The following is a 23,940-nucleotide window of genomic DNA, read 5'->3' on the forward strand; positions in this document are numbered from 1 at the left end:
GTGTGTCGAAATATAAAACTGAAACTAAACAATATTATTTGAACGATTCAAAATAAAGTAGTCTTCAGTGAGGATCCCTGTCTTGCTTTTCCTGTTCCGAAAAAGAGGTTCTTTTTTACTTGCAGTCTCGCTTCATGTCTTAAGTGTCTTTAAAAGTCTCTTCGTTGTCGTTGTCATATTCAAGTTCCGTTTCCTGAATTATGTGCATAAAACATATTTCATTTCAACGCGACTAATCACTAATGCATAACGACGTTGTATTACTATTACTAATTGAATTTATTTTGAAATTATCAATCTTTAGTAGTTTCATTATTTATGTAACATGTCTAAGTATCCAACAATTAGATTTTATGCAACGTCTTTCCGCTTCTGGTTGCATATTGTAAATTATGTAAAATCCGTATGCATCGATAAACTGTACATACGCACGGTTAAATAAATTGTTATTGTTATTAATTGCAATCGTAAAGATTTTTGTAATTTAAAAAAATCTTCAGCAAGTTATGTCACCGACCCAATCGTTTCTCCTCGATCTATTTCATTTGCTGTGCAAAGTGGGGTGCACCATTAACAATTAATAGTTAAACAGTATTGAAGAGAGAGAAAGTTGGCGGGACTGCACCTCCAAGAAGCACATGGTAATGTCCACCGTTCAACATCACATTCTTGAACTTGCCCGAAGCGCGCTCGGACCCTCCGGTTCAACAATGAAGAAGACGATCTTGTTTATTTTCCTCCTGACTTGCAAAACTCTGTCGCTCGAGACGCCGAAAAGCGAGATGGAGTACAAAGAAGGCACCGCGGTGGACCCCAAATACTCCTTGCCCCAAGTGAATCTCAGTGTCAGTGATGGGAACCACACGGTGGTGCCGGCGAGTTTGGCGAGAGTGTTGAATTTTTACAACAGCGAGCTCCTGGCGGCCAACTGGCACAGGACCAAGGACCAAATCTCGTCCACTTGTAGGAAGGACGTGGAGCTGTACTTGGAAGGACTGAGAAAAACCGACAATTGGGCCCTAAAAAGTAAGTGTCGAGTAGTTTGAGAAAATGTGTTCAGTTGAAGAAATGATATTGGTGCGTGATTGACTTTCTCCGGATTTTCAAACAAGGAAACAATAATTCTTGGTACAAGAGACACCTATGTGATATTATTGTTTTAAAGTGTCACCGAAAATTCTACTTCTGTTTCTCGTTTGCCAGCATTGCCAATGATTTTTTCACTTTTAAAATTAAATTTGCTCTTGGTACAGTTAGTTGTTTTCTATTTGTTAAAATCGTGCTTGTTTCTTTTTTTGTTTTACATTTGTAAATTGGTGTTTGGATAAACATCTGAGACTGTTTAATGATGAGATCTGTGAAATAAAGGTTGTAAGTGAATAATAAATAGATTAGTAATAATGTAATAATTGTGCAAAGTGTGTTATAATTATGAAAAGGAAAGGAAGTGGCATTGAAATGCAAGCGGTAATTCAACCTTCTAATGTCGCATTAAAAGTGTATCAGGAACTGAGCAAATTTAAATGTTAAAAAAGACTCTACAAAGGTTGAAAAAGTAGAAAAATGTACAATAAAATATAAGTGAAATTAGAAATTATTTAAAAAAATAGATGTTTTTGGGAACTTCATTATTAATTCTTGCAAAGTTTAATTTCCAGAAATTAAGCTGAATGATATGAAACACTGAAAAATTATTATTAATAAAATGGGCCTAGAGAAAAATTATACTGCTGATTATTTCCTTCATGTGTTTAGCAACCAATTGCGTGACAAATATTGACCAATCAAAACGAGAAAACAAAAAATAACCCGATAAAATTTCTCTAAAATGCACATGTGCAATAATCTGATAAAAAATGTCGGTACCTGATTTTTTTTTTAATAAATTATGTACATATTTTGAATAAAAAGGATTGGAAATAATGCGTTTGGTTTCATTCTATTCAGGAAATAATCAGCCGTATACCTACCCCTCGTGCAAAATTTTAATATCGGCAATTTTTTTGCTAATGAACTCAAACATCCATAAATTATTCGGTCAGAAGACCAATTAATATCAAATAAAAGCCCTCGACTTCGTCTCGTGCTCTTATTTGCTAATAATTGGTCTTCTGATCTCATTTATGGATGTTTTCGTTCATTAGCAAAAAAATTTACGATAAAAAATTTTGCACTTGGGATATAATAATTATGTGAATATTTGTTTAGAAGATTTAAAAAGGATATGAGCAGCGTGTTTGAAATTGAAACAAATAATTCTAGATATTTTCGTAACTAAATATAAAATGATTAAAAATTAACAAATGGTAACTCTAAAACCATTTTCCATCTTTTTAATGACGAAAAATTACTAAATTGATAGTTTCAAGTTAAATTATATTTAAAATAAAATCAGAAAGGAGGGAATTATTACCTTAGGGCCGGTTTCACCAACGCCAGTTAAAGTTAACTGTAGGTTAAAATACTTCGTTACTTTAGTTACCTATTGTTATAACCATATTTTCCTATATTTTAACTTATAATTAACTTTAACTGGCGTTGGTGGAGCCGGCCCTTAGAAAGGTAATGTTTGTTTCATATTAAAAAATACATAAATTATGTATTAAGCAAACATACAGGGTGATTCCTATAGTTTCATAAATATTTTAACCAGTGGCAGATTCCGGTCTCAAAAGGCTCTTGACAATAAAATTTTGAGCCGTACATCAAAAATTGGCAAACATTACCATATCGGTTTTTTCACTATTAGTAAATGCCATTCTTCGCTAAACTATTCCACTTTACGCCCAATGTATAACAAATCTGATGAATGTCATAATAGAAGCAAACAATTGTTGCTGTAGAGAAAATATTGGTATTATAAAGTTCACTTTAGTTTCATTTTGACAACAATGCCTGACAGTTTGTTTCAACGTAAAATATTTTCATTTATCTGTAGTTTTTAAAAAGTGGTAGTACACTCTTCAACATGCTTTATCTTCAACAATTTTAACCTCAGAACCTAGACATTTTTGTAAGAGTGTCTAGGGGTTGGAATTTACCACCGGTTAAAGTTTGTATGATATTATATGAATCACCCTGTATACTTACTATAAAAAGTTAAATCATGTTGAACGAGTTTTAGAGAAGAAATTTAAAAACTAATAGCAATATCAGTTAATTCTGTGATTTTAAGATCAGTTTAAGTGGATTTGTTGATTACTCTAATTCTGAAAAAAAAAAATGATAATGGACCAGTCGATAATGTAATACGGTAAAATACTCGTAATTTGAGAGGAAGTAATAGAAATTGTTTAAAAGATTTAAAGGATGTTAGTAGAGCTTATTTCATCGAGATGTACACACCATAAAAGTCAAATTGAGCTGGCGCATGCGCATTACCTTAACATTAAACAGCGGCGTAGTGTGTGTTTTTGGTTGTTTTCATTGTGTTATCTTCTGAATTGTTCTTTGCTTTTATGTTTATTCTAGTTGTCATTTAAAAAAGTTTCATTATAAGAGCACTGGCTTAAAAATGAGTGTTGATTATTTTTAGAAAGATATTTTAGGTTTAGGTATTTAAAAAAAATATAAATTGTTTAACAAACAGTACTCCAGGCCCATTTGGTATGCTTAGATCTAGAACAAAACATGCTACAATAATTAAAATTGATTAAATTAATTAAATAAAGTAATGGTTTTATGAATGTAATTTTTTAAACATGTACAAAATAAATTACATAATTTCTTATTTAAGAAACATTTTTCGAAAAATATACTTAATACAATTTGATTGTTTCTTTTTTTTTAATTAATTGACAATATATCAGTATGTACCACCAACATATAATAATAATAGTAATAATAATAAATACATTTACTCTGTACTTGAATTTATTTTGCTCATCGTCGCCAATTCCAATTTCGCATTCTTCGCACATCCACCACGAGCAAAATTCCTTCCTTCCACTTTCCCATTTTCTCATCTTTCATTTTTCCCCGTCGTCGCGTCATCTTCATGCTCCGCTCATCCTACCGAATTCTCACGTTTTCTTCCGTCACTCATGCCGTCCTCGACAGCAACTTCCATTGTCGCATTTCCATAATCGCACCACAATTATACGAAAAACGAAAGCGGTTATTTGGCTAAGTTAAGTCATTGTCGTGTGGCGGAGTGGTTTATGCTCACGTTTCGCAATGTTCTGTGAAATTCAATTTCTCATAACACCCATTTCACCGGAGCCACTTAACAGTACACCGACATGGGGGAAATGCTTTCTTATCCTATTCGTTTTGTAACAGTTTTATCGGCGAACATGTCAACATTTAATAATGACGATTCCAGGAAAACTGAAAACTCTATTTTTACATAACTGAGTGAACCTCATCGCTAGACGTCAATTTCCAAAAAATATTTCACTGTTTCATTTGTAAATGCAAGAAAGTGAATTCTTGTTTTTTGCTTAAACGGTAAACACTTTCGTTACTGTTACAAGCAATTATTACTATTATTGCATGATGTTACGGGTGCATTTAGTTCCGGTCTTCACTCACATTATAATATTACTTAATATTTTTACAATAGTTTTTATCGACGCTAAGAACACTTTCACTCGAACTTTGGTAAAAACGAAATTGCACACTCATTACTTTCTTCAATTACTGCTCGACACAACAAAGACGTGTCTTTATTAGCACCTTGACTCTCATTCTTTTCTGTCAAAATTTTCTTATTTTTTCGTTTCACGTTTACTCACTTTAATTAAGTACATATTTAAGCTAAGAGAGCGTAAGAAATTACTCTAATTAGCATGCATACATGTTACTTTCTTTCTAATTATGCTCGTTAGCCGTTAAATTAGGTGTCTTCTTATCAAAACTGCGTATCGACGAATTTATGCGTAATTTAAGTTCTTGCCGATTATATTATCAATAACTGAATATTTTTAACACTTTCTTCCGGTAAAAATTAGAGTGTAATTAAATTGTTGCGGGCAATAGAAAATTATGGAAAACATGAACTTCCTTTACTTTGCATTGTACTTTACCACACTAGTGTGATAAAGTATGTCATTTTGACATTCAATAGATAATGTCATTACGTATTGACAGTAAATAATATAAAGAAAGATTAATTTATCACGTCATTTCATTTCTGATAATATTATTTCGTTCATACCTGTCTAAAACGCTTATCACGCAATACCCTACTACAAAGAAATTCACCAGTTTTTTCTGCTTCCCCGGTAAATTATGTCATTTCCATTTTCTCCACTTTTACGGATATTGCTTTTTGCAATAAACATGAACGTACAATAGCCTCCATTCTCATTTCCTAACAACTGATATAAATAAAAACACAGTGACTAAGCAAAGTCGCTGCCTCAGGGACCTTTTCGCAAATGTACTCCTTCGAAAAAGTGTTTCAGGATAATCGACAATTTTAATCCAATAATTACGACAAAAACTTGTATATGTATTAGGAGTTACAAAATTTCGGCGCAATCTGCAATGATTAATAATGATTCCGCTACATAAAAACAGAACCGAATCGTTTTAATGGAGGTTAGTTGCTCTCTTGCGTGATTAGTTTTCAAAATTATTTAAGTAATCCAGCCGGTAACTACAGAGTAAATTGTAATTTTTGTTACATAAAATACACCTCCAAAAAATATTATCTATCTTTAGACGGCCTCTGTTTTATGTGGCAAGTCTTTACCAACGTGTTGTGTAAAGTGCAGATTTCTTACACGTTCTATACCGAAAATATATTTTTTAAATCTAGGTAAACTGCTCGAATGCAGTTGCTTGAAAACGAATTGCTCGAGATCAGCTGCTCGAAAGTCAATTGCTCGACTATGACTTTGCTAACAAGAAGTTAAATTTGAAACGTTACAGGAAAAACATTTTTTGTAATGAGATTTTATCTAATTAGAATCAGCTTCTTTACATTTTTATTCGTTTAGTCTCAAACGGTTTTAAGGTTGACGTTCTTGCACGAACATGACGATGAGTTGATTAAACATGGGTGGTACCTTGCGCAACGCTAAGTACCTTACATTGTTATATAAAGATGAACATTTCCGGGTCAATCTTACGACATCGTGTGTACTTCGATATGGTAATGAAACGAAGACAAATTATCTCTTGTCACTGGATTCTAAATACTAAATAACAACACCGTAGGTTCGAAATGTTGTTAATAAACTGTTACACTTATGTAGGACAAGAAGATACAATAACAATATTACGTATGTCGTACCAGACGAGAAGAATTACTGTCGGTTCGCTTTCTTAAAGCAAGTGCCGTTGGCACTGTTGTGCGCAGATTGGATGATATAACCGATCTTACTTTCCTTTGCACAGTTCAATTTCCTTTGATCAATACAAATAAATAAATAATCTCATGCTGGTAACAGTTATACAGGGTGTCTCAAAATTCGCGATTCCGAATTCAGAGCGTGGTAGGAAAGCTCCACTGGGTGAGCTCGAAAAATACTTTAAAAAAAATTCGCTTTTCCTGAAGAAGATATAAGCACTTTAATTTTGTTCAATACATAGCAGCCTTCATATCCACTGTCACAAAATACTATTCTAGCTACGTTTTTACTCCAAAGTAAAGCTATTCTTCAAAAAATTGTTTTACGTTATTATTTTCCACAATCATCTACACCATAAATAATAATAAACACTGAACTTTTCAGCCTGTATTTGAAGAAAACGCACTTCAAAGAGTGCACCTTCAGACCAATGTATCTTTGTGAGGGGAGTCCCGTTTTTTTTAAATTTCCATATTTAGACTACTGAAGTGATCCCCTGCAACGTTCTGAATTCGGAATCGCGAATTTTGAGACACCCTGTAGATACAAAAATTCCGAATAAGTACTTAAAGTCTGTTTTTTAGAATCAATTGTCAAAGTGTTGTCAGGTTGGCAGAAAACTCGAAATTTATAAATCACGTTTGAAACATAGACTTTTGAAATTGTCACCGATTGTCACATTTGACAATTTAAATTTAAATTAAACACGTGTCTTACACTCATAAACATATGCAACATAACCTCAATAATGATCTAGGGGAAATCTAGGGTGAAATTGAGGTAGAACTGGACCAAATGTCAATGATTTTTAATATACAGTTTGTCTTTTTTCTGTATTTTGACATTGACAATTGATTATAAAAAAAACGGACTATACATGTTTTATTTTTTATTCACAATTTTGTACTTTTAAATATTTTTACTTTACTCATGTTCTGCAGAATTTTTTTTCTCAGCCAAAGTTTTTCAAAGCCAATAGTGAGTCACACAGGCAAAAAAATCTTACGTTCAGTTGTTAATAATAATTTCATGTCACTTCATCCGTCTCGTATTGTTTTAATTAATTTTAGCCAAGACGCCAAAGTTATTATTATTATTTATTATCAATTTGAGGAACAGAGGCATGAGCCTGTTTTGTTGCCAGAAATTTACGTAGCAAACCTTAGTGTTGTAGGATTTCCAACAGCTGTGGAGCTGTGTTTCACTGTTTGCTCCGTCGAGCCACCAACAGCACTAATTGTCGTCACGAATTTCCAGAAGAGAAGAGATGTTTTTGCAATTAATTTTTAAAAATGGTCACATTGTTTGATTGGACTATATCGTTGTTTACGCTGTTCCATGACAGAAACACACGATTGGGTAAAAAATGTTCTCTGCATTTGGTTATGTATTTCTCGTGGTTCTTCTAGAACTTTTGACAACTTCTTTATCACTTCTTAGAGTTCTTAGACCATAAAGAAATTAAAGTAAGCATTAAATTGAAAATTAACTTCTGACACTTGTAATGTGAAGACATAAGACATGAGTTGACTCGCCTTAAGTAAAATGGACGAAACAAAAATAAGCGAGGCGAGCTCGCTCTACTGGGTACAGATTTACCGTCGTGATGAGTCGAAATGCAGGAGACAATCAGGAATTTTTCCTTTCGAATAAACTTCGTTTGCAGAAGATCGATCCGTTAGCTTTTGAGTTAAGTAGATTTAAACAGAACCACACACAATAAATTATAAAAATTGTTCGAAAATTTGTTTAAATATAGAAATAACAAATACATTACAATGTTATTTATACTCGTATGTATAGATTGATCACAGAAGGATTTGTTTGCTTGGTGCCTCTTATTATTATGCATATAATTTTTTTTATTTAAGAATTTATGTAATATTTTATAATCTGTAATTTTTGTTTTATTAATATTTTCAAAATATTATTTTGATCAAGTAGAAAAAGTGTCTTGGCAATTCAACTTCACGCATTGAGTTAACAATAATTCTCTTATTTACTTTTTTATATCGTCGATAACGTAAACTTGAAATATAAATTCTTCTAAAAGAAATCTGTTATGATATTTTAAACACAAATATAAATATGTTGATGTTTACATTTCTTTCGTACTAAAAATATCTCTCCTTAGTGTACTTACAGATTTCCTTAGCAACAATTTTTTGAACAAATAAATTGTTTTGAAGTGTATAAAATTTAGATCAAAGATCAATATTGTGAAAAGACAATTTCAAGCTTATTAATACCAACCGAAGGCAAAAACATTATAACATGCAACACAATTATATTTTACACTGTATAACAGTGACAAAAAGTATAACCACCACAAAATCTTATTGTCGTATTTGATACTGAGGACAGTGAAAGTAATTTTTTTGGACAGGTGGTAACGTTAGGTACCGTTTCAGTCAACGAAGAAAGTTTTGTACGCTTAAAATAATGCACTTTTAGAATTTAGTGGTTTTAATTGCAATTAAATGTAATCACTAATCAGTCCAGTCGTGCACTCGTGAAACGTTTTTGGAAAGACCGAAAGAAAGCAGCGCTGCAAAGTAAAAATTAAACAGCGCTGTTTTCTTTCGGTCTTCTTCGATCAAAAGATCGGAAACGGTCGAGGTCGGTATGAGGAAAACGACAAGAGATTGTTTATTTATTGAATAAATAAAAGTGCAGATGTTCCGAAACATTGACTTCGAACATTTACAAAACAAGTCGTTTCTTGTATTTACAATATGAGAGGTTAATTGCTAGGATCAAAAACTATTAAACTTTCATTATGCAAGCTAGAAATATTTTCCTACATTATAGTTATTAAGGTATGAAGGGTGTTATAAGGTTGATAACGCGCGAGGTCGGCAGAGTGAAACCCTCTGGCCCGAGGGGAGCACGCCGACCGAGGGTGTATCATTATAACACCCGTGGTGCCTTCAAAGTTTAATGTCCGACTAGTTTCGTGTGTTTTTGGATTGACAATAATTTGATTAATTTATACCGATCAATCAAAACTTGTTTTCAAATACAATAAATAAACCTGGTCGTAACTAAGCAACCAAAAACGCTGTAGAGCCTGTTATTTGAAGATAATGTCCTAGGGGATTATTTCTATAATAACGTATCAGAAAACTGTGTCATTATCGTTCAATAACAATACAGTCGGACATTAATGATATTTTTTGTTCGACACTGTCAGAATTTGAGAATTTTCTCCTATGTGAACGGATTTTGATAAATGTCACCACTTGTCAAAACGAAACGTTAAGCTAATTTTAAAGATTTGAAGCTATTTGGAGCCTTTAAGGGGCTCGTCGAACAAAAAAAAACGTTGTATTCAACTCGTTCGTGTGTCAATTGGGCTTTTTTGGCACGAGTAGGCCAGTTTAAAACGCGAGTGAAACGAGAGAAACAAGAACTCGTCAAATAAACTACTATTATTCAATTATTGAAATCACATGAATTGAATTGTGTGTGATGATTCTTTTTTGTTTGTGTTTTATTGCTGTTTTGTTTTTGATTTTGTTTTCTTCTTCTTCAGCTGAAAGGTTTGGTTGTTAAATTATTCGAATAAAATAAATAGAAATGAATTAATCCTCTCAGTTCCTCTTCTGTATGTTACATCCTATTCTCCATGTCGTTACAACTCATTTTGACTATTTTCCTCCATTTTTTTTTTCTATCCTACGACGCTCTCTTCCAGTCCGTTACGCCTAGCATTCTCAGGTCTGTTGTTACCACCTCCAGCCATTTTTTCAGAAACAATATCACAAGACTTCCTATTTTTTCGGAAAATTTTGATTTTATGACGAAAAGTTTGTTGCCTAAAGCCTAAAGCAACAAACTTTGAGTCTAATAAAATCAAAATTTTCCGAAAAAAAATGGGAAGTCGAGTTATATTTGTCTAGACTCTAGACAAATTCCCGAATGAACAATTCAGACAAACATTCGGAACAACATCACAAAACGGATTAAAGGTTAGTTTATATTCGTCGTGGCACTTTTCCTGCAACAATTTACCTGTTGTATTCTAAATTGTTTTCACACTGTAGTCAATGGAGTCGTTTCTAAAACGATGTTTTAAATCCATTTCGGAAAACGTCAAAATAATTTTCTGACATTTTATTCATTAATTTGTGTTGCCAACAAAAACAAAAGCCTTGTCAACGTGGTTTTTCACCGGAAGGGAGATTTTTGTCGGCGGAAGACGCATTTTCTGACCATGACTAGATTTTTTCGCGATATTCGGCCCACTATTGGTCAATATCAACTGTTTTCATAACATGAGGGAATTTGTCATCGATATTTCTCTCTTCTTCTTTCCTTCTTCTCCGTCCTATTGCGCTCTCTTCGCATGTCTCTGCTCTGGCATCCTACCGACATGACCCAATCAATCACCTTACACTTTGTCTTTTTCGATTGTCGTCGCGGGGGCAGATTGAGAATAGAGAATGAAAAAAAAAATTAATTATTCAATTAACGATAATACAATGTAAACAAAGATATACTCGTACATTACCTTGCAATGTTGCCGTAGTGGATTTAAGATAATTTTTTCGATTTCCAAAACTTCTAAATTCTCTATTATGCAGGATTAGATATTGGTAGTGAGTGATCTTGTACTTTGTGATAATATTGGGTGATTCAAAATGATTGTGGATAAGTATGGCATCAATGTACGCAAATTTATGTGGAAACTGTGTGGTTAGGATAGAGTTGACATTTCTTTGACAAGTCATAGTAGCGAAATTTTGAAAATTGTCAAATCAATGTGTAATGGTATAAAAAAATCAAACTCTGCCCCACCCACACAGTTGCCGTAGTGCACCGTTGGTACGCCATTTTTTGGGACACCTGTATATGTACTATTTTTTTCCTTCAAACGTTCATAACAAATTATTTAAGAAATGTTAAGAAACCAGGAATTATTTTAAGTTAGAAGATTGAGTAGACTGTAGCTCGTTTTGGAAAGCGTTACTATGACGTTACTATGACTATCAAAACAAAACACATGAAATGTGACAAGTAAAGAGCGATCAAATTAATTTGTAATCGAGTTATCCATGAATCCGAAACCGTATGTCGTTACTTGAACTCCATGCTACAATAATCACAGCGCGAAATACAGGTTAGATCTCGACATATCAATCGCAAAGACATACGGATTCAAATCCATGGATGACTCGATTACAAATTAATTTGATCGCTCGATATTTTGGGACAGAGGGAAATCATTGCTACTTCCAATATTTTATAATCTTGTCAGTTGTCAGTAATTCTATTATTATTTCTAATATTTATTCTTCAATTTAATAATTTACTTTTGAGATTCGACGTTTTTGGCATTTCATTTATCAAGATTCTGTTATTATTTGAAAGTAAATAACAAATTGTTGTTAAAATCCATGTACAAAGCAAGATGTGTGAATAAGGAAGTCAATAGAAAGTATTTAGTTTGATTTAAAATTAAATTTGAACCGCCAAAATAACAATCACACACATATTTACTAATTTACTTTCTCCTTCAAATTTCTTTGTGTGCGAAATATTCAAAACAAAATTTTACAGGTAAAACCAATCAAATAAATACAAGTGATTTCTTTCTAATCCAAATCTGGCCGAGAACCAAAATGTTTGGATTTGTCGTTACTTTGATTTTCCTCGAAGCTCTCAGTTCCAGGTCACATTTTCACTACAGAAATTGCAAAATCGATTCCACCTTGAGCCCAACCTGTTTTGACTATCCAAACGTCGCTGTTCACTTTACCTTGGTCGTGTACAAATTTGTGCAACTTATAATTTGCAATAATTAACAATAAAAATCAAAATTACAAAATTGCGACCGGTGGAATTCGTCGATTTAAATGTACGGCGTGTTACATCGTACGAGTGTGATGCATAAAAACCATTGCTGCCTCTTGCAACTTGTCGTATTGCAAGTCCCGCGATGCTTTGCTTGTAATACTGTATAATAAATCTAACATGTTGGGTAGGTAAAATGTAGTTTTACATCATCGAATAGGCGGAGGTGAATCTAAGTGGTTGAATAATTTATTGTTGTTGTTATTTAAATACGAGTAGCGTTTAAATCTGCAACATATGACCAAACAATAAATACCGTCATGAGTACCGTTAATTATTTTCAAGTTGTAATTTATAATTTAATTTTCTAAAGGCACGTTAGCTGGTAGAGTCGGTGCGGCTTATCACGTAGACCAATAAAATTAGTACAGTTTCACTTTTTACCAACAATACGTTGATAAGTCGCTGTTGGAATTTTGTCAAGTATGTAATACAATTATGAATAATTAATGTTGTTACAGTTTTTTTAAAAGTTTTGATTCAACCTGACAATAGAAAACATTTGTTTGTTCATTTTTCTCAATTAGGATGTGACACACTTTTCCATATAAACTAACGTGATTAGAATAATTCAATAACGATTTACATAGAATATAGCACAAAAATTACACGAACAGCAATATAATTATGTACCTACATGCGATACATTTAGCCTTGAAATTTCTATTTTATTGTTTCGATGTGACAAAACGTGACACTCAATAACTACCACTGGCATTCGTATTACACAAATATCAAAGATCTACCAACACCGCAATCTATATAGAGCGTATACGTGGCAACGTTAATCTAGGTAAAAATAACAAGTTATGTTAAGTTTTTTATTTCTTCAGACATCGTAAAAACGGAGTTTCAAAATTTTTTTTTAACAAATTTCTTTCTTTTTGTAATATATTAAATTGAAAATTTTCTAAAGCACGTGTGTCAATATGACTAAATCAAATTGTCCCTTTAGTTATGCCAACTTCTAGCCTCCCTAGCTACTACAGGATTATTTACGTAAGATGACGAGCCTGACCCGGTGAAAATGCAACCCAAAAGACAATTCACAAAGCAATCTCGATCTTTATTACATTATCCGCCATTATCATAATGCACATAAAACATAGTGTAGGGGCTATGATGCGAGTGCGAGAGAGATAATTCTCGCAGAGAGAGACAGCACACAAAAATAATAATAATGTTGATACTAATCAAATTATCAATCAATATAACACATCAGACTTGATGCAGTGTCAGGATGTCGTAATTTGGTAATTGTCAGTAAATAAAATAATTGGGTGAACATAATACAGGGTCTATCAGAATTGGCGGACCAAAATAATACGGTGAAATCATCATCTTCTGGGAATAATAGGAAAAATATTCTAAAAAATCAAAAATCCATCGTCATTGGATTTTAAAATAAGAACGTTGTTAATTGACCAATCGCGTGTAGATATAAAATTACCTTAAAAAATTATATTAGTAACTATCGAAACAAATTTGATTGTTGCAAAGACATAATAATTGAATATTATGTCATAATAAATCTGTGGCGGTCGTGAAAAAGTAGGTAAGTCAAATAATTTCAAAAATGAGAACGATGTTTACACCTTAATAATAAATCATGGAGTTAAATAATTCAGATTTTCACAGTTTAAAATTTACTTATATTGAAAGCAAGTACAGGTAGAAAGAAGTTTCTATTTAATTACAGGATTTTAGGAATGATGTGGAATTTTGAATCCTTGCCCTGAAAAATTAACATTTTCGACTTACCTACTTTTTCACGACCGCCACAGAAATTATTTCTGACAATTACAAAACTCATTGAAAACGCTTAATGTTTACTTCTTCAGAATATTTTGATATGCTTGTCTTATAGGGACAGTGTGATGAGAGTGCCACAGTTGCTGCTCAGGAGTACGCAGTTCGTTTTCCCAATAGGGAACATCCTAGCAGAAATACCGAGCGATCATTTAAAAAATAAATCGAGTTTGCTTTGGAGCCTATGCTATAGCATGGGTTGCCATAGGTAACACGCCGACTCGATTTATTTTTTAATTGATCGCACCGTACTATAACCTGAAAAATACTATACCCTAAAAACGTCCGTCATTGCATAAACAATGCGGATACCCAACAATGCATATGCATTATTTGAAATGCATCTATAGTTACAAATAAAGCAGGAAAACTAATTAATAGGTAACTTAACATCAACAACAGGATTGGTCAGTTTAAATTGCTTCTTTCCTAATCACTATTTAAGATAGATTTTTTTGAACATTTTTCCTATTATTCCCAGAAGATGATGAATTTAGTGTATTATTTTGGTCCGCCAGTTCTGATAAACCCTGTATATTTTTATTTTTCACTTTTGTATAATTGAATGATAATTCCTAGGATACGAAATACGTAAACATGTCCATAACAACCGGGGCATAATAAGAGGGCGTAATAAGAATAAGCGGGCGTAATGAATTCATAACGCCCTCATCAATTCATAATTGCAACACAAAAGAAAATTCGACAATTATAAATAAACAATTTGTTTTTGTTTCATAGGCTACCAAATGTTGTATTTATGTAGGTAAAGCGTACACAAAGATGCCGATTCTTTGTCTTTTTTTTTAAGAACACGTAGTGAAAAATAAAATCTTGTATGCACCACGGCGTCACCAAATAATCACACCCATCGAACGATATCCATCTCTCAGGCTAAAGCCCTCGAGCTGGATTCATCGTTCTCCGGGCGTAATCATCGTTGTAACGCCCTTGGTGCATAAATAGCTAATATTTCTAACACATTGCATTGCAAATTTTAAACTGTAGGTATTTATAAAAAATTCAAAAATAGAAAAATTCCCTATTAATTTTTGCCTAGTTTAGAATACCTTCTTGGCTTCCTGATTTAATTTTTAAATACCTAAACAATATGAATGCTTTGTAAAGTGTATTTTGGGTTGTATTTTTCCTGGTCAGGCTCGTCATCTTACGTGAATAACCCTGTATATGTATACCTAATACCGGGTGATTTTTAATGATTGAGACTAATTTAGTGGGTTGGTACTCTCATATAATTGGTAGGTACGCCTAGTCATTTGTCGAACAGTTGTCTGTTGATTCGCTTTCTAGGTTAAGATTTAGTTAAAATTTGATTTGTTTTGACTTTTCAACTGTCATATTTAAATATACCAGTCAAGTGTACCAACATAAAATCGTAAATGTGTTGCCAAACAAACAAAAATAATTTCAATCATTAAAAGTCACCCGGTATGAATTATAGGAATATTTAACCAACATACATTAATAATATATCTTTAATATTTGAACAGATTTTTCAAACAATTTCCGCCACTTAGTTTTGGTTGGTTGACTCCCAAGTTGCTAGTTGATTTCTTTAGAAATTCTAGCTGATTAAAAATGACACATTTATATTTTTTAATCATGCTGAAAGTCACAATCACGTGAAGGCTTTAATAGATCTGGATGATTTCAAAAAGTTGCTCTTTGAGTGGTTGAACCAAGCGACCTTAAATGATTCAAGTAAATTTATTGTGTTGACATCCCTGGCTGCAATTGGTGAGCCTTGTAACATGTCGTCTATCTTGATTCCTTTTTTACTTTTTTAGATTAGGATTTTGGAAGTTTAGTTTGTTGTAAATAATCTACATTGTAAATAAGGTTTTATAATAAATGTATTGTGTTCAGTGGTAAAAACCATTTTAAAAGACAAAGCGTGATAATGACAACTTAATTTTATTTGACTTTTTGATTGGTATAAAACAAAAAAAAAATCAAACATGTATAATATACAGGCTGTCCCAGAATTAAAGCCCTTCCCGCGAAGGGCGTGTAGTCTGTTGAAGGTCAAATCAGAATCTTGAAACAAAATTGTCCAGGCTATCATAGTTTAAAAATTACAGAGCAATAAAAGTGACCAATAAAGAGCCACTTTCGCAAAAGGTTAATTTTTATCTCCAGAGTGAGCTTGTACTGTTACAAAGAAAGGTGGAATGATTATTTTTTGACAAATGTGAGCGTGACATTTTGAATAAGTATTGTCAGATTTACGTCATTAACTGCAATAATTGTACGAAATTAATTAAAGCCTTTAACAGTAGTCTTAGGGTCAGTTTACAGAAGCGAAATCAGATGCGAGATTAACTTAACACGTGATCAAATTGAACCAATCATGGGTTAATTGCGCATTAATTCTTTCTACATACAGGGTGTTTCAAAATTGCTAGTACAAAAAAAAACTGTGGCATCTAGAAGCCCTAAGAAATCCAAAAAACCAATTTTTAATTTTTTTAAACAAAAGGGATAAAGTAACCCTATCCCAGCATATTATACGCCTCAGGCGGGGCAGTATTTTTTAAACCTTGGTAACCAAGCGTGATAATGAAGGACTATACAACAATATGAAAAATAAATATTTTTTTGCAAGATTTTGGCAACTAACAATGATACTAACAATTTTAACCCAATTTTTAGTAATTTTTATCTCGAAAACTAGAGGACTTTTATTAAAAAAATTTTTTGCCGATGACTTTAAATCACCATCACCAATTACCAGTATTTTTTTGTACTAGCAATTTTCAAACACCCTGTATAAACTGGCCCTTAAAGAATTTTGTAAATTAATAGACTCCTCAATGAAACATTCAAAGTTAAAAGTAGATAGATAAATAGATTTATTTTTCACAATTATTTATGTATAATTTTTTAAATTCGATGTTCGAAATGCCCCCCATTTGATTCAATGCTGGTGGTGTCTCGTCGAATTAAATTTTGTTGGACATTTTCTCTGATAGTGACAATGGTTTCATGAATTTTATCGTCTAACTGTTCTAGAGTGTCTATGGGCTCCTGGTAAAGATAATCTTTGAACTGATTCCATAAACCGGGAAGTTCTTGATTTAAAAAAAACGCATACTCTTCACCATTTAACCGAGCAAGAAGTTTAAACAGGTCCAACTGAATAAAAGTGTTTCTATAATTTCAGAATTTATAGTTTTTATTGAGTATGACTATTGCAATTTACCAAAGTATTTCCAACGATTCCAGTCCATAAACTAATATGTACAAAATCTTTCCTGATCTGCACGTTCCCTAAGAAAATTTGGATATTCGTGTGCCCAAAAATGCCAGTTACTTCACTCTTTTAATCCTTTAAAGTAGAGATTTAGTCCTCGAATGAAATTTCCTTTGCAGACACAATATCTCTTCGTTTTTACTACCAGATGACAACAAAATTCCTTTTCATTTTCAATTTCATTTGCGCTATCTGCAGTTTTCTTGCCTAGTTTGACCAACAATTTTTTTATTTTTTCAGTGGACGACGCAAGTGGACGGTATTCAACAGGCTGGTTTTGGGGGAACCACTACTGGACTGGATCACAAAGCTTATGTGAAAATATAGTACCAAAAGCCAAACCTGTTGCCGTAACTCCTGAGGTAAAAGTTAAAGCAACAACTTATCATTTGAAACTTTCTAAGTCTAGTATGAGACTCGAGTACCGCTCCAAATTTTTAATTTCACTTAGCATAATGCGAATTTTGTGAAATACTTGACGCTCGATGGAGCTATTCACTGTTTTTAATGGTCGATCAAGCTCTTTCTTACGTCACAGCAAGGTTACTAGTCAAAATAGTATTATTTTGTTTACCTGTATTAGAAAGCCAATCTTGAACCCCTATGTCAATATCCTCTTGACCGTAACATTGTTTAATTTATTCTTTTTGTCTGTTTACTATGTTTAGGCAATATAGAGACACCTTCGAGTTTATCAAAACCGTTAAAATACGTCAAATATTGAAAACACACACACTTAAAAAATGCGTATGAAATGAATGAAAAAATATTTGAAGTGTCAACACTTCAAGCCTCGATGAAAATATTGGACAAAAAGTGATGATACGTATGGAAAGACAAAGATTTGGCAATTTTTTTTTTACAAAACTAATCAACATTTCTTAATGCCCAGATTACAGGACCACAAATAAATTTTCAAAATATCACGCTTTACAGATTCATAATCAAAGCTTGAGGGGAGGCATTGAATTGTGATGTGATAATATGGTGACCACATTCACAAATCTATTAGTTCATCAACTCTCAGAAGTAGTCGCATTTAAGAAATAAAATATTTTTTCGATTTAATGGACAAATGACAGATGTCAATCAATTTGGTGGACTAATTCTCAGAGCTTTTGGTACATTTGATCGTCCTTATAAATATGTATTATTCCGGACACGGAATCTTGGCCAACATTTTTTAGACATTTCTAAAAAATTTGATGTAAAGCAATCATTTGTGTCATAAATAAATGACAATTATTAAAAATCATTTTGAAGTTTTTCTTGTGACATCAAAAAGCAGAGAAATGGCATTATCGAGTCAAAACTTGGGTTATATTCAATAAAGGGCAGTTTACACATATTTGTCAGTTAAATGTCAGTTGTGGCCAAGATTCCGTGTCCGGAATAGTACAGTTACAGCCACGGAATTTCGTCAGTTATTTTACTGTCAATTCGAAAAAACTTGTGTCGCCTAAACTTTATTGTCATTCAAAATTTTTGTGACAGAAATTCTGTCACACACAGTAAAAACTGATTGACAAATTGACATCCACGTCAAAATTCCAATGTGGGGTTAGATAGTTAGAAATATATAAAACCTGTTTTACAGCTAATGTCAGTTGAATGACAACGACTGACGAAATTCCGCGGCCGCGACTGTATGTTATAAAATAGTAGATTATATCATAAAGGGTAGAAGTGAGTCTTTTTGTGCTAAGCCCAGAGACTGAAGACCGAGACAAAGTCGAGGTCGACAACTGGGTAAAATCGGGTAATAATTTCGTCATTTCGCTATAAATTGTGACAAATGCTTCAAATGACCTTACATTTGACTCGGTTGAGCCGCTTATGGACTACTCCTAGGACTCTTGAACTACTTCTACTCCGCTCAGAAAAAAAAGCCACTGTGGAGATACAAAGGCGCGATTTTCGACCGCTTGAAGATAAACACATTTTTTAAAATTTAATTTGATAGATTGTAGTAACAAATCTACAATATTTTGTTCGTTTAAAGGACCAAAAGTTTCCACTATTAAAAATAAATAAAACACACTCTCAATGGTTCTTCGATACTTTTTTTCCCTTCGATGTAAAAAGTAATCACTGTCGAAGATGAAACTTTCTTCCACCGAAACAATGACATTTCTCTTCTTTCACAACAATTTACACAATTTTCGATCGAAAAGATTCGTGCAAAATTGTACATTACAGAACAGAACTCGAACCTCCAGAGAAGCGGAAGTACCACGAAGAGCATCTAGTCCTAGTCAGTCTGTCGGGTACACCCCGGGTCATTTCAAATACGCCTCGCTACCACCATTTCCCGTATCCTTCTTCATGGTACGAATCGACGTAAATTCTAGCTTCACCACAGAGGTAAGCCCGAAATATTTCCAGACAAAAATAAACGAAGTCATGTTTCAGGAGAGAATTCTCCACATAGGCTTGTGCATGCCGTACGTCTGCACCGACTCTGACATCAAAACAATAATGGAAGAGACGTCGAAGGCGTCGACTAAAGTGACCGTCAAAGTGGAAGCAGTGAGATCTCATCACAACAAGTTCAATGTCTGGCAAGATGGGACTTTCAAGATTTTGTGGTAATAATGACAAAGTTGTTAAAATTATGTTTCACGGTGCAGATTCTAGCGTGGTGACTTGTGTGGTTGTTATATGCTTGATTGGTGGCACTTCGTATGATTTTTATTTGGAATACAACGAGAAAAGGAAGAAACTTTTGGTCTTGAGTCAGACTCACCTAAAGCTGGACATGAGTATGCCGGACACGAAGACGAAGAGTGGAGTATACATTGTTAATAACAATAATGTAGCAAATGGTCACATCGATGAAACAGAATCCAACAGGAATTCAAGACCTAGAACGTTGAACGCTATAATCCGTAAGAAGCGACTTACAAGTCAATTGTTTGTTATGTTTGAACTTTTCTAGGATTGATAGTTAAAGAAATGGTATTAGCTTTCTCATTAAGAGCTAACATCAAAACAATTTGCGACCAGTCTGTCAGTAGTGACACAATTCCAGTGATTCACGGTCTTAAGTCAATCAGCATGGCTTGGGTTATTTTGGGACACACATGCATAATAGCCTTTAAGTATTCAGGTCAGTACTTAGATCAAATTTTTTTGTTTTGCAGTTTTCTCTTCTTTTTCTATTATAGATAACATGGAATACCGAAAGGTAGTTCAGAAAGAATTCTTTTTCCAAACAATATCAAATGGAGCTTTCAGTGTGGACACTTTCTTCTTTACCAGTGGCCTTCTAGTGTCATTTCTGTACTTCCGAACCAACGCCAAAGGAAAACTAGACCCTCTGACTAGAGGACAGAACAGCTTTATGGCTGGCGTTAGTCACTTCATAGGTCTCATTCTTTACAGATTTGCTCGGTAGGTTTTTTAGACAGCCAACTAAATATCAATGAAGAAATGTAATTTTTAGCTTGACTGCACCGTACCTGTTCACACTGGGTGTAGTGGAAGTCATCATGAAATGGTTCAATTACAATTCGATTTTCGAACCACCCACCATGGACCACGTCAACTGTCCGAACTATTGGTGGAGAAATGTGCTCTACATTAACACTCTGTTCCCAGTAGACGAAATGGTAAGAAAACCACCACAAACAAGTTCCAAATCAATCGAGTTTTTTTCAGTGTATGTTGTGGAGTTGGTACCTATCAGACGACACCCAATTCTACATAGTCGGCGCTGTTATGCTGATTTTGGCGGCGAGGTAAGTTCTTCCGTTTCTCTTTATCAAATTTTCACCCGTCGAATTTTAGCCACTTCAAAAGCGGCGCTTGCCTCCTGTTGATCTTCATGGTAAGCTCTTGGATCACAACTGGGTACATTGCGTACAGCAACAGCCACATGCCGGGATCGGACGATCCTCTTGCCCTTTTTGACAAAATCTACGACAAGCCTTGGACCAGACTTGGCCCCTATTTGATTGGAATGTGCGTGGGGTGGTTCCTTTTCAAGAAAAATTGTCAGCTGACGATGTCCAAAGTGTGTAGTAGTATTGTTTCAGACTGGACACTCTCAAAATGAGGTATTTTCAGTTGACAGTGATTGCAGGATGGACGGCCGCCATTGCTTCTCTGTTGTCGCTAGTCTACGGCTTGTACGACGTCAATCTTTCACCAGCAACTGGCGCTGCTTACAGTGCCCTAAGTCACTCGGCCTGGGCTCTAGCTCTGGCGTGGATCGTCGTAGCTTGCTCCACTGGTTACGGCGGTAAGTCACGGTCGATCGTCATTTTCTTTCATTTATTTCTGCTCTCAGGTTTCGCCAACACGATTCTGTCGTCGACGATCCTCTATCCCTTCAGTCGCATCACCTACTGCGCGTATTTGCTGCATCCTGTCGTGATTAGAACAATGGCCATGAGCATGGACAGTCCCCTCCATTTGGGTAGCTTGGTGATGATCATTATATTTTTGGGACAAGTCGTGGCTTCGTACAGTCTCTCGTTTTTCGTGTCTTTGGCTTTCGAGGCACCTGTTGTCTCCATGTTGAGAATAATGACGAAAGTTGTAGGAACGAAAAAGTGACACTACTAAACTTTAGGTATTTTTAAATGACTGTGAAGACATTAGTTTATAAGTTCTTTATTAATGTTAGTGTTTTGTATTTTTAAATTATTATTTATCGTGTAAATACAAATATCTACATAGTGATCTAAGACTATGCACCAAGTGACTATAAAGACGTTTTTTTATGTTAGCAATGCAAATGTTGGTCGTCCTGATGACAATTGACAAGTTCGTGTTTGACAATAGACAGAGGCGTACGCGCTTAGTAAGGGGACGTGAAATACGTGCAATCTTTGAATTAGGTAATTGAAAAAAGAAGCTGCTTATGTTACCAAACATGTAAAAGTTTGAAATAATGTCCACCTTGTGCAAACAATACGGAATTCTCCTAAAAAAGTGAAAATAATTAATTAACATTAAATGTCAAAATAACATTTTTTGCACGCCACAAAAAATTAAGAGATTTAAACATCAGCTTCGCCAAAGTAACAGTAGTATCAATCTATCAAAAATAGTCACAATCTTTTATAACTACTTACCAAGTGATTAGAAGTGAGCGAAGCATTTAGTGGGTTGGCATCCGTGAGTAATCGCTGAGCTTAATCATTGTCAAAATCAAGTCAAAATGTTTTTTCTTGATTTCCTAACAAAACAAATCACAAAAATTTATAATCACTTGGGACAAGTAAGAAAGTTTTTAAATCTTGCATCATGTTAACAGTAACAGCTGTTCTTCACTACACTTGATTTATTTGATTCTGAAGGAATGACGACTAGTTTTTTATAGTAGCACCAGTGGGAGTTAAATAAATAATTTCTCAGTTAAAACCAAAAAAATGTAATGAATCACTAGCTACTGATTATGATTTGTTGTACGTACATTGTGCAAAATTAATTATCATATAAGTATAAGCGTCATTTTAAATGTTTTCAATTTTAGAAAGCTACTGAAAAAATTCTTTGTGAAATTACTATTTTTTATAAAAATCTTGCCGAAAATTATAAATTGTGTATTATTTTAATTACATAAACCAAAATAAATCGAATCCAGAGATTTTTTGACATTTACGATTAAGTGCTCCGAATAACGACCCAATGTACTGCAAAAAGTTTGAGATTAATTAATAATATACAGGGTGTATTAGAAATGGCGCATAATATTTATGTCATGCGAATCTACGTTGAATAACAAACAAAAAATTCTAATTTGAATTTGGCCTTAGACGAATATTTTTCAAATTATTATTATTATCAAAAATGACATTAATGACAATCCTTGTTACTTTCTGACTTGACTCAAGTTCGAAAAGTCATTATATTAGGTGATTCAAAATGATTGTGGATAAGTACGGCAACTATGTACGAAAATTTATGTGGCTACTGTGTGGGTGGAGTAGAGTTGACATTTGTATGACATTTCATAAGCGTGCATTTGATTTTTTTATATCATTGCACATTGACTTCACAATTTTAAAAATTGCGCGACTATGAACTGTCAAAGAAATGTCAACTCTATCCTACCCACACAGTTGCCATACTTATCCACAATAATTTTGAATCACCCAATGAAATTACAAATATGCGAATCAATAAACAAAATGGTAAAATTAGTGCTGAAATATTTATTTTACTTGTCGAGTTATGTGTTATTGATGCTATTTAAATGAATTTTTCCATTACAATCGAAGCAAATTTCCAAGTTTGACTGTTAATACTGTTAATAACTCCATGAGCGGAGAGTTAATAGTACATTGGTATTAGAGTTTTTTGCTTCTATTTCATCATAGAATCATGTGATGTAAATATTATGCGCAATTTTTAACACATCCTCTATAACATGCAAATAAAAAAAAGTAGTGATTGATAAAAACCAAACATTGAAAAGAGTGAAAAAAAAAGAGTATGAAAAAATAAAACAATTCAAATAGTTATTTGTACAACTAGTTATGAAAGTCATCCTTTTTTTGACGAATTTGCAGATTGATTAACGAGTGCGTAGCCCGAGTTAATCAAGCAAATAAGTGAAAAAAAGAGACTTTCATAACGTGTTGTACACACTATCTTTTGCATATTGAGAAAAATAGAGAAATTTGTTCTAAAAGGATTTATGAAAAATTTTACAACAAAAAAAAATAGGTACCTATGCTTTGACAATAATCT

At 33.4% G+C, this 23,940-nt stretch overlaps 1 protein-coding gene across 1 annotated transcript; it reads left to right on the plus strand.

The window, feature by feature from the left end:
* The first annotated feature begins 596 nt into the window (after positions 1-596).
* Positions 597-21,924, plus strand: LOC138136439 (nose resistant to fluoxetine protein 6). The gene is made up of 12 exons (XM_069055637.1): positions 597-1,026; positions 17,479-17,600; positions 19,438-19,602; positions 19,651-19,826; positions 19,876-20,126; positions 20,177-20,347; positions 20,406-20,631; positions 20,684-20,849; positions 20,899-20,978; positions 21,028-21,253; positions 21,307-21,481; positions 21,530-21,924. The coding sequence occupies exons 1-12, from the start codon at positions 639-641 to the stop codon at positions 21,796-21,798; spliced, it is 2,415 nt and encodes an 804-aa protein (XP_068911738.1). The 5' UTR covers positions 597-638; the 3' UTR covers positions 21,799-21,924.
* Positions 21,925-23,940: the final 2,016 nt, after the last annotated feature.

This window comes from Tenebrio molitor, chromosome 8, assembly GCF_963966145.1.
Source record: "Tenebrio molitor chromosome 8, icTenMoli1.1, whole genome shotgun sequence".
Taxonomy (NCBI): domain Eukaryota; kingdom Metazoa; phylum Arthropoda; class Insecta; order Coleoptera; family Tenebrionidae; genus Tenebrio; species Tenebrio molitor.

Excerpts from the sequence above, each read along its gene's own strand:
- LOC138136439 (XM_069055637.1), top strand. The coding sequence starts at position 639 with ATGGTAATGTCCACCGTTCAACATCACATTCTTGAACTTGCCCGAAGC. Across the intron at positions 20,127-20,176 it reads AACGTTGAACGCTATAATCC|GATTGATAGTTAAAGAAATG; the intron begins GTAAGAAGCGAC and ends GAACTTTTCTAG. Across the intron at positions 21,254-21,306 it reads GTCAGCTGACGATGTCCAAA|TTGACAGTGATTGCAGGATG; the intron begins GTGTGTAGTAGT and ends AGGTATTTTCAG.